We start from the raw sequence: 12,100 nt of genomic DNA on the forward strand, positions 1-12,100 counted from the left end.
TGACATAAAGGATAGAGAAATCATAATGAACAACCAGTTAGAACTAAAGGACACAATTACTGAAATAAATAACTCACTTGAAGGAATTAACAGCAGGTTAGATGAAGCAGAGGATCTAATAAGCTACTTAGAAGACAACTTAGCAGAGATCACCCAAACAGAACAGCAGAAAGAAAAAACAATGAAAAACAATGAAGATGGTTTAAGAGACCTCTGGGATAACATCAAATGCAACAACATGAGCATCATAGGAATACCAGAAGATGAAGAGAGGAAGCAAGGGATTGAGAACATATTTGAAGTAATAATGTCCGAAAACTTCCCTAACCTGATGAAGGAAACCAACATACAAGCCCAGGAAGTACAGAGAGTTCCAACCAGGATAAAACCAAACAGGTCCACAAAAAGACACATCATAGTTAAAGTGGCAAAGGTTAAAGACAAAGAGAGAATCCTAAAAGAAGCAAGAGAAAGACAGAGGGTTACATACAAGGGAACTCCCATAAGACTATCAAATGACTTTTCTACAGAAACTTTGCAGGCCAGGAGGGAGTGGCCAGAGATACTCAAAGTGATGGAAAACAAAGGCCTACAACCTAGATTGCTTTATCCAGCAAGGCTATCATTTAAAGTTGATGGAGAGATAAAGAGCTTCCCGGAAAAGAACAAGCTAAAGGAATTTATTACCACCAAGCCAGCATGGCAAGAAATACTAAAAGGACTCCAGTAAACAGAAGAAAGATGAAAACAATCTAACTACAAATATAAAAATGGCAATAACTATGTACCTATCAATAATCACTTTAAATGTAATTGGATAAATTGCTCCAATCAACAGACATAGGGTGGCTGAGTGGATAAGAAAGCAAGACCCTTGTATATGCTGTATACAAGAGACTCACCTAAGATTAAAAGACACACACAGGCTAAAAGTGAAGGGTTGGACTAAGATATTTCATGCAAATGGAAATGAGAAAAAAGCTGGAGTTGAAATACTTATATCTGACAAACTGGACTTTAAAATGAAACATATTAAAAGACAAAGATGGGCACTATACAATAATAAAGGGATCGATCTGAGAAGAGGACATAACCCTAGTAAACATCTATGCATCCAACATAGGAGCACATAAATATATAAAACAGATATTGACTGACATAAAGACAGAGATCCACAACAACACTATCATAGTAGGGGACTTCAACACACCTCTGTCAACAAGGGACAGGACTTCCAGACAGAAAACTAATATGGAAACAACGGCCTTAAATGACACATTGGACCACTTGGATTTAGTCAATATTTTCAGAGCATTTCGCCCCAACGCTACAGAATACACGTTCTTCTCAAGCACACATGGAACATTTTCCAAGATAGACCATAAGTTAGGCCACAAAACAAGTCTTGATAAATTTAAGAAAATTGAAATCATATCAATTGTCTTCTCTGACCACAGTGCTATGAAATTAGAAATGAACTACAGGAAAAAAAAAACTGGAAGACACACAAATTCATGGAGGCTGAATAACATGTTACTAAATAATGAACGGGTCAAACAGGAGATCAAGGAAGAAATCAAAAGATATCTCGAGACACACAAAAATGAAAACACGATGACCCAAAATTTATGGCAAGCAGCAAAAGCAGTCCTAAGACGGAAATGCATAGCATTGCAGGCCTACCTAAAGAAACAAGAAACATCACTAATCAACAGTTTATCTTCACACTTAAGGGATCTGGAAAAAGAACACCAAAATAAGCCCAAAGGGAGTACAAGGAAGGAGATAATAAAGATCAGAGCAGAAATAAATGAAACAGAAACCAGAAAAACATTACAAAGATCAATGAATCCAAGAGTTGGTTCTTAGAGAAGATAAACAAAGTCAACAAACCTTTAGCCATTCTCATTAGAAAAAAGAGAGGACCAAAATGAATAAAATCAGAAAGAGGAGAAGTGACAACAGACACCTCAGAAATACAATAAAATTTAAGAAATTACTATAAGCAACTATGTGCCAACAAATTTGACAATCTGGAAGAAATGGACAATTTTCTAGAGGCACACAACCTTCCAAGGATAACTCAAGAAGAAACAGGAAACCTGAATAGACTGATTACCATCAGGGAAATTGAATCAGTAATCAACAATCTCCCAACAAACAAAAGCCCTGGACCAGATGGCTTCACAAGTGAATTTTTCAAAACGTTCAAAAAAGAATTATCACCTATTCTCCTCAAGCTCTTGCAAAAAATCCAGAAGGAAGGAAGACTCCCAAACACATTTTATGAAGCCACTGTCACCCTGATCCCAAAATCAGACAAACACACCACATGAAAAGAAAACTACAGGCCGATATCTCTAATGAACATAGATGCAAAAATCATCATAAAGTATGAGCGAACAGAATTCAGGAATACATTACAAAGATCATACAGCATGATCAAGTGGGATTCATCCCTGATATGCAAGGGAGGTTCAACACCTGCAAATCAATTAACGTGATACACCACATTAACAAAATGAGATTGAGGAAATCAAAATGGCGGTGTGAGGTGAGCCTCTGTAAACGTCCGCTGGAATTTACAACTAATCAAACAACAATAATTCCACAAAGGATTCCCTGCACAGCAGACAGGCAAGATGAAGAGGCCAACTGCTGAAGTCACCTACAGGTGGGAGAATCGTGCGAGCGGGGGAGGAAGGAAGGGAGAAATGCAGAGACGGAGCTGCGCGGGCGCAGGATGAAGAGCTAGCTCAGTGCTCTGAGCTCGCTGCATCCTGGATCTACCGCAGCTGTGGGAGAGGGAAGGACTCGGACTGCTAGGGCTCTGCTTACGGCCCACAGGGCAGAGGGGGCAGCATATAACACAGCTGAACCCAACGCTCACAGCAGAGAACTCGGAGAAAAGACTGAGGGAAGAAGGCTGAAAACAAACAAACAAACAAAAACAAAAAAAGCAAGCAACAAAAGAAACAACAAAAACAAAAGTAAACAAAACAAAAAAGGGGGAAAAAGAGAAAAAAAAACAAAAAAAAGGGGGGGGGAAATGAAACAAAGCAAAGCAAAACAAGAAGCAGCACCAGTCTTGGCTTAAGCCCACCAAGTAATCTCCAGGTTGTCCTCTGCTGTGCCAAAGAGTACCCTGTGTATTGCGCAGGCAGCATGGGTCACCTGGTGCCCAGAGTGAATTTGGGACTGTAGATTTAAATGCGAGGGGCTGAGGGGTCTGGATGACAGTTTTTAGAGAGTCAGTGCAGTTTCTGCCCTTGACTGTACATATGCACGCTGAGATTAGCACCACAAGCCCTGTGTTCAGTACTCCTGAGACTTAGGACACTTCGTCCGTGGGGGCGGGGGGGGGGGCAGGAGATTTTTGAGCTGCTGAAAGCCAGAAGCTACCTCTGCAGCTTACTGCTGATCTCAGGGAGTGCCTCCGCAGTTGCACTTGCCCCGCCCCAGGCCAGCCAAAGTGTGGGGGCTGGGGATGGAGGGGTCTTCTCTCTCCCAGGCCAGCCTCGACACACTCCTCCCACAGGCCCAAAAAGGTGGTGGCTGGGGGTGGAGGAGCCTCCTTTCTCCTCTTCCAGTGAAAATCACATCCTCCCAGCCTCTTCCGTGGGTCAGAGCTGGCTGCCAATCTTCCCAGAGCCTGAGGACTGAGGCTCCTCTGTAATCTGACACTACTCCTCAGTTCAGGGTTCAGTTAAAGTCTCTGGAAGGGCGGGGGGAGGATTGGAAGAGCGGGGTGAGGAGCCCAGGTGTGGAGTCTGTGTTCTTTGTCTGTCCTACTGCACACCAGCTGCCCGCCCCAGCGGGCGAGATCAGCTGTGGGACACAGGGAAAGAGCCCACCTCCTGGCTTTTGTGTTCTCTGTGCTGCCCTGGGCTCCTGCGCTGCTGCTGCTGTCAGAGCGCTGCAGGGTCACGGCTCTACTGTGGAAGGGGTCACGTGGCACATTTCCTCTTGCCCTCCTCTCTTCACCCCCACTCGCCCACTTAGCGAACCCCTAAGCAAACCTTCCACGAGTCTCTTAGCTGTTCCCCTGGCTTCTGTGCTCTCCGTTCGACCCTGGACTCCTGTGTGTAGCTGGAGCTGCGGGTGCTGCCCCGTTGCTGCTGTTGTCGGCGCACTGCCAGTCCGCCACTTTACTGGGGGAGTGCACGTCTTCACCGGGGGTGTGCGCATCTCCACTTCGTGCTCCTCTCTCCTCCCCTGCTCACCCAACTAGCGTACCCCTAAGCAAACCTTCCACGAGTCTCTTAGCTGTTCTCCTGGCTCTTGTGTTCTCTGTTCCACCCTGGGTTCTCTGGGTACCTGAAGCTGCGGGCACCGCTGGGACGTGGATCCACCGTGGGGGGGGGTCACGTTTCCACTTCACTGTCCTGCCTCTTCCCCTGCTCGCAATTAGCACGCACCTTCAAGTAATTCTTCCACGAGTCTCCCAGCTGTTCTGCATGATGAGCAAAGAACTCCTCGACAGGTTATATGTCCCGTTTGCAACAAGATCCAGAGGAGAACTCAGAAAGTGTGCCCTGCTGCCGCCATTCCTATGACGTCACTCACATTTCCTGCTATTTTATAAACAGCATACTTTTAAAGAATGACTGGCTCAAAGAAGAAATTAGAGGAGAGATCAAAAGATACATAGAAACAAATGACAATGAAAATACATCCTACCAAAATTTTTGGGATGCAGCGAAAGCAGTTTTAAGAGGGAAATTTATGTCATTACAGGCCTATCTCAAGAAACAAGAAAAATCCCAAATACATAACCTCATGTTACACCTCAAAGAACTAGAAAAAGAAGAACAAATGAGACCCAAGGTCAGCAGAAGAAAGGAAATAAGAAAAATCAGAGCAGAACTAAATGAAATAGAGAACAAAAAGACAATAAAAATGATTAATGTGACAAAGAGCTGGTTCTTTGAAAAGATTAACAAAATTGACAAACCCGTGGCTAGACTCACTAAGATAAAAAGAGAAAAGACACTAACAAAATCAGAAATGAAAAAGGGGAAGTTATCACAGACACCACAGAAGTACAAAGGATCATTCAAGAACACTATGAAGGACTGTATGCCACAAAATTCAATAACTTAGAAGAAATGGACAAGTTCTTAGAAACATACAGTTGTCCAAGGCTGAACCATGAAGAACTGGAAAATCTAAACAGACCTATCACCAGTAAAGTAATTGAATCAGTCATCCAAAACATTCCCAAAAGTCCTGGACCAGATGGCTTCACTAGTGAATTCTACCAAACCTTCAAAGAGTATCTAATACCAATCCTGCTCAAACTCTTCCAAAAAATCGAAGAAGAGAAAGTACTCCCTAACTCATTTTATGAAGCCAACATTACCCTGTTACCAAAACCTGGTTAAGGGGGGTGGAGGGAGGGAGATGATCATAAGGGGGATCAAATACATGGTGATGGAAGGAGAACTGACTCTGGGTGGTGAACACACAATGGGATTTATAGATGATGTAATACAGAATTGTACACCTGAAATTATGTAATTTCATTAACAATTGTCACCCCAATAAAAAATTTTTTTAAAAAATGGAAAAAAAAGAAAAATTATGAATATGTCCTTACACTGATTTTAGCTACTACAAAACATGTTTCAAACAATATCTAATAAACTGGGCAAATGTTTATTCTATATGGAAAAGGGCACACGTGAAAATACATATGCAAAATTATACCAACTTTGTAAGAGCTAATTAAAAAGGCAATAAAAATGTTAATATTTTGCTATGAGCTCTGTGGAATATTTGGTGGGCTTACACTTGATTATTTTTTTCATGTCAATTTTCTTAACTTTACACCATGCCCACGTTGTGCAATGAAGAAAAAGAAGAAAAGAAAAAATGTATCCTCAATAAGTAAAGTCAAGAAATGACCAATCCGTAAAAATTACCTCGAGATTGGGTTAAGATGGCAGACTGAGCACTTGAGCATTACTCTCATCCTAACTCAAATCCCCTTTAATGACAGGAAAAGCAGGCTTCTGTATATAAAGAATAACTCCAGAAGGGCACGAAGAAATGTAAAGGGAGAATTCCTGGAAGATAGAAGGCAGATGGGGCAGGGCCACTGAGGTGGGGGTGGGGAGCCTGTGGGCCCTAAACTGAAGGAGACACTACGTAGTTGGGGGTGGGGGTTGTGAGCCAGGCTGCTACTGATTTTGGAAAGGGGCGGGGCGGGACGGGGAGCCTAAGAGCACCTCCCAGGTTCTGGGCAGAGGTGGGCGTGAGAGTTGGGGGAGAGGCGCGCCCGGTGTTTGGCAGGAAGGGGAGGCCGCTCTCCTGGCAGGAAGCTACGCTACGCAAAGAGGGAGGAGACTGCTGCGGCTGTACGTGCTGGTGGGAACCCGTTGTGGCAGAGGGGCCTTCGTCGCGGACAGTGAGGCAGAGGATCCGCGAGCACAGTGCTGGAGACACAGCCGCTATCCTGTTCGCCTGCCCCGCTGCCATCCTAGGCTCCTCGCCTACGGATTCTTCCCTCTCACGTCTCGCAAGCTCCAGGCTGCGGACCGTCTTCTCCGCGCCCCCCTCCCAAGATGTCCGATTTGGGCGCATGAAGCCCGCGATACCCGGACTTGGGGAGTCTGTGCCACCTGGCATGGACAGTGTTGGACGCCGGGCGGGATGAATAGGGGGATGCCCCCTATTACTTTGACCCTAACCGCAACTCCCTCGCTCTTGCATATCTGGAACGAACTGGGAGGAAGGTTTCTGCAGGCACACGCCAGGATGCCTTGATTGCCAGCTTTCTCGAGTAGCTTTCGGGAATAACTTAGGCGTGGTTGCAGTGAGTGCACTAATTAGGAGACAAAGCTCACCGTGTCATGCATTGAATTTATTTTTTCTTAATTTCCTTTCTTGGCCTGCTTTGCTACTGTGCTCCTCCCAGGCATGAAGATCCCATTTGGAAATGCGACTGCAGGGCAGCGGTCCAGAACAGGCGCAAGACATGCCAGTGTGCCTGTTACCATGATAAAGAGAAAGGCTGCACACAAGAAGCATAGGAGCCAACCCACCTCCCAGTCTCAGAGGAATATTGTGGGCTGCAGAATTCGGCACGGATGGAAAGACGGAGATGAACCTCTAACAGAGTGGAAGGGAACCATTCTGGATCAGGTACCTGTAAATCCCTCTCTGTATCTTATCAAATATGATGGATTTGACTGTGTTTATGGATTGGAACTGCACAGAGATGAAAGAGTGTCATCACTTGAAGTCTTTCCTAATAGAGTTGCATCCTCTAGAATTAATGATACACACTTAACAGAAATTATGATTGGCAAAGCAGTGGAACATATTTTTGAGACAGAGGAAGGTTCCAAAAATGAATGGAGGGGGATGGTCTTATCTCAGGCACCTGTCATGAAAACATGGTTTTACATTACGTATGAAAAAGATCCTGTATTATATATGTACCAGCTCTTAGATGATTATAAAGACGGTGACCTACGCATCCTTCCTGATTCCAATGACTCTCCTCTTGCAGAGAGGGAGCCAGGAAAAGTCCTAGACAACCTAGTAGGCAAACAGGTGGAATATGCCAAAGATGATGGCTCCAAGAGAACTGGCATGGTCATTCATCAGGTAGAAGCAAAACCCTCTGTGTACTTCATAAAATTTAATGACGATTTCCATATCTATGTCTATGATTTGGTAAAAACATCTTAGAGGTCACCTTGAAATTTGCCAAATATGTGAGACTGTTTGTAAAATCTGTTCACACACAAAGTCTTGATTGCTTTTTCCAATTTGTAAGAACCGTCTTCTCCCTTTCTGTACACTTTTACCTGGTAAAAAAAAAAGGAACTTCTACCCTGTCATTTTGCAAGAAACCTTTTGCCATTCTCTCCAACCTTTTTACTGGTTCCTTCCCACAGGAGAATTATTGATTTATCTAATTAGTAAGAAGAGTAATAGCTGACATCCATTGGCCCAAAGTTTTATCTTGGGTGGTGTTGATAGGTTAAACGTAGCTGAGCACCTGTTGCCTCATTCTTTTGGGCACTTGGACTCTGTACTCATTGAACTGGGAATCTTCCTGAGATATTCAGTATGACTGGCTTGGTAAGTGTCTTTGCAACTTCAACTGTTCCCAACAGATGGCTTCAAAGGTCTAATTTGGGGAAGAGTGGGAAGCCCATTTTGGTCTCCTGTCCAAGTTGCATTTTCAATTCTAACTGTACTGAAAGTAAGACTAACATTTTTCTCCCTTTCTGATTCTTATACCTATATTGCTCAACTTGTTTCAAAATCAAGAGGGTAATTACTTTTCATTGTCATACATAAGCATAGGCTGAGAATCTTATGAAATCGATAAGAGGGCAAGCATTTGGGAACCAAACTCCAAGTGGAGAAATCAAAGTTGGTCATCAATGGCATTAGGGTCTCTGTTGTCTTAACTATCTCTGGCTAGTACCTGAAAACATGGAGTGGGTTTTTTAAAGTTACATTTTCAGTTACAGTTAACATTCAGTATTACTTTATATTAATTTCAAGTGTACAGCATAGTGGTTAGACATTTGCATAATTTATGCAGTGATCCCACGGATTAGTCTAGTACCCACCTGACATACATAGCTGTTGCAACATTATTTACTATGTTCTCTATGCTGTACTTTACATCCCCAGGAGTGGGTTTTAACAGACGCAGGCTGTGCAGGCCGACTTTAGCATAAGTGGGCTTTGCCAGCCCAATCTAGCATTAAGCCAGGCTCTAGCTAGAGTTCTCAGTCACAGGGTAAAACCTGGGTTTAGCAAGGGTTGTCTGGTCCTTCCATGACCTCAAAATGAAAGGGCAAAAATCTGGAATCAGGCTAAGGTACAGGTTTTTTTTCTATACCAAGAGAGACTCTTAGAAATTTTAGTGAGGTTTTAGATTTGGGTATGTTTTTTGGAGGGACTTCTGAGTCCCAACAGATGAGGTGGGCAAGGCACTTGCTAGAATAAAGGCTGAAAGTAGGCTTTGCTTACTTGTAGGAACTGGTGGGCCCATCTACTAGGGTACCCTAGCAGAACCGTGGAACACATAGATTAGAGTCAGTACTATATGAATAGGCTTAATGTTTTAAGTGCTTTCTGCTGGCATTAACAGATATAAATCTACTAGATGCTTGTTAATGTTTTGTTTTTCAGTTTTATCCTATTTGTTGGCTGGTCCTAAGATACTCATATGTGCAGATAAGAGTGAGCCCTATTGCAGCAGAAAAATAAGTAATGGAATGGATATTATACCTTCCATTATTGAAGGCATTGGTGAAGGTTAACCAAAGCCTAAGAAAGAATGGTTGAAAAATAAGGTTTTGGAGAGAAGCACCTGGCAAAAGCTAATGGTTTCTCATTGGATTTCTGTAGAGGCTCCATTAGCAGTAATAGACAGGCTTTGGAGTTCTGCAAATTTGGGGCTGGGACTTATGGCAGTACAATCAAACACTTGGGAAAGATCTCCCAAATTAGTTCAAGTTCGCAGGTCATGGATTCCAGACTGCTTGCACAGACAGACTGGCGTCCTGCTAAGGATGAAACCAAGAAAACATTTTCTCCCATGTTTTCTCTGTCTACTTTTCTTCTTTTTGATACCGCTAAGTCTCTGCTCAGATATTTGACTGACAACAGCAATGTAGGTTTGTATTACCCTATGTACTAAGTCCTGGGGACATAAATTTGCTTGGGATATATGTTCTAGTGGCTGGGAATTAGTGTGCTTTCCAATTTTTTAGATATGAGAATAATACTGTAATAATCTTTTGTCCTGTTGATACTGTGGACTCTTAAAAATGTATAACACGCAGTTGTGGCGTTAGATTAATTCAGCTCCTAAAGTCTGGGGGGAACTACACCCAATCAAGAGGAAGACAGCCCAGGCTGCAGCTGCTGAAGGAACTCCATATCTGTCCAGACATCTTCGTGAGATTTCTATGGCTAAAATGAGAAAACAAGAAATTAGGAAAGACAAAATTTTGGACTTTAATTCCTTTGGAGTTTAAAATAGAAATTTAACTTGCAGCATTCATTTCTCCCTTGGAGTTTAATAGTTGGTGTGGGTTTCATATAGTTCAATTTGAGGAATTTCCATTATGTTGTTGATATTGTAATTTTTTGAGTATTTTAACGTGCTATCTTTGGGGATCATTGTGTAATCTTTGTAAGCTGTGTCATATAGTGTGTCTGGACATAATTGTAAATTGGGGATAAAATAGTGAGTGAATTTTCAGCCTGGGGTATAACATAGCCTTGGAATTAATTTAATTGCTGTTCTATTCTAACTTATTTCAGAGTTTTCTAGGGTCAAAAACAGAACTGTTCACCAGTCTTCCACAGGTGGAAACAGGACATTCCTAAGATACTACTGGTCTCCCATGAAGGGGACATCCAAGTCCTCTTTGTTAACCATGGTTTTGGGTGTTGACCACTGTTGCTTAAGAGAACAAAAATTGCCAAGGGTATGATGGGATCTATCTTCTGCCTCTCTCCATGTTCCTGACTGAAGAAAAAAATAAAGGATTTCACCTCTCAAAAATATTTGGAAGGAAACCTCTACCCATCTCCACTTGCCACTCATTCAGTCTTCCATATGGGAAGAGGAATAAATAACTTGATAAAATTGAGAAAGGGTTATTATGGATAAGCAGCCTAGGCCCCCCTTGACTCTTGAGCTCATTCCTCACAGCAAAATATGGAAAAGACTGCAGTGCTTCACTACATGGCTGGGTAAATGTCCACTTTAGACTTGTGGTAGAAGTACATTTCAAGCTCAGGTCTAAACCACGTTATCCAGTCCAGATCTATCAGCAATAAAGCTGGTATCTGTTTTTATTCTTTTTAAAATTTTAATATATAAATTGTTTTTGGAAAAAAACACATACCTCTGGTAAAAATAAAACAGTACTAGAGGGTATACAGTAAAACGTAGGTCTCCTTTCCTCCTTCCCACCCTGACCTCAGTCCCTCTGTCCCACTTTCCAAAAGTAACCACTGTTACCAGCTACTATGTATTCTTGCAGAGATAATCCATGTATTTACAAGCATAATTTGTATGTGTGTTTATCAGGGTTTTATATATACATATATATGTATATAAAAGCATATATATATGTATATATATATATACATATATATATACATATATATATATATGGTGGCATACTATACATGCTGTTCTGAATTTTGCTTTTTCACTTAACAATATATTAAAGCTGATATTTAATCCTACTTTGATTCCTGTATATATTTTCAGTTGTTTTAGAATCTGGAAAGGAAGGAGGTGTGACTAATTCAAACCTTCAAACCTGATCCTAGTTTAATGAAAACTTACATGTCCTTGCAAATCCACCTATTCTTCCAGGCAAATTTTTCTGACCAGTAGAATGTGAAATGTATGTGAATGTGATCAATTTTGTAGAAGGAACTCCTTGAAAGAGGCAAGTATATTTTTAATGAGGTAAGTTAAAGGAAAATCAACTATAAATTGAAGCTGTGGGAAAAATTAAGGTAATATAATCAGTAACCCCAAAATGAAATGATCAGTATTTTTTTTATTCTCAATTCCACTCACATCTACTGTCATATGTAAATTTATGATGATAGTTTTCATTTGCCTTTTCTAACAGAATGTTTTCCTGCATGTAACAGGAAACAAGTTTAAACAAGTTTTAAGCAGTTTCAAACAAGTTTAAGCAGTTACCAAGCATCATTGATTCATGTATCTAAAACAATCCAGAGGTTAGATGGGCTTCCGGCAAAGTTTGATTGAGGCTCAGGCTCACGGTGTGATTCTTTAGGATTTTCCTTCCTCTGTATATCAATTTCATTCTTAGTTTTTATTTCCTCCTGTAACAAAATTGGACCAGGAGTTCCAGGCTACCACAGTTCCAGTCTAAACTAAGACAAATAATATGTGTCCTGTGATGTGTTCTGAACTGGCTTAGGTCATATACCTGGACCAATTACTGAAGTCTCTTGGATGAAATGCACTGGTTGGCTTAGCCAGGGCATGTGTTCCATCCCTGAACCCTAGGATCTATCTCCCTAGAACCAAATGGATTATTAGTAAAATCAACAGCATGAGGAGTGA

General features: G+C 41.8%; 1 protein-coding gene across 1 annotated transcript; it reads left to right on the forward strand.

Annotated features, from left to right (window-relative positions):
* Nucleotides 1–6,378: 6,378 nt before the first annotated feature.
* On the forward strand, nt 6,379–11,198 carry SPIN3 (spindlin family member 3). Its single transcript, XM_081042917.1, has one exon. The coding sequence runs from the start codon at nt 6,922–6,924 to the stop codon at nt 7,696–7,698; it is 777 nt and encodes a 258-aa protein (XP_080899043.1). The 5' UTR covers nt 6,379–6,921; the 3' UTR covers nt 7,699–11,198.
* Nucleotides 11,199–12,100: the final 902 nt, after the last annotated feature.

The sequence above is a fragment of the Rhinolophus hipposideros genome (assembly GCF_964194185.1).
Source record: "Rhinolophus hipposideros genome assembly, chromosome: X".
Taxonomy (NCBI): Eukaryota; Metazoa; Chordata; class Mammalia; order Chiroptera; family Rhinolophidae; genus Rhinolophus; species Rhinolophus hipposideros.

What these genes read in the sequence shown, in the direction of transcription:
- SPIN3 (XM_081042917.1), top strand. Translation starts at nt 6,922, where the DNA reads ATGAAGATCCCATTTGGAAATGCGACTGCAGGGCAGCGGTCCAGAACA.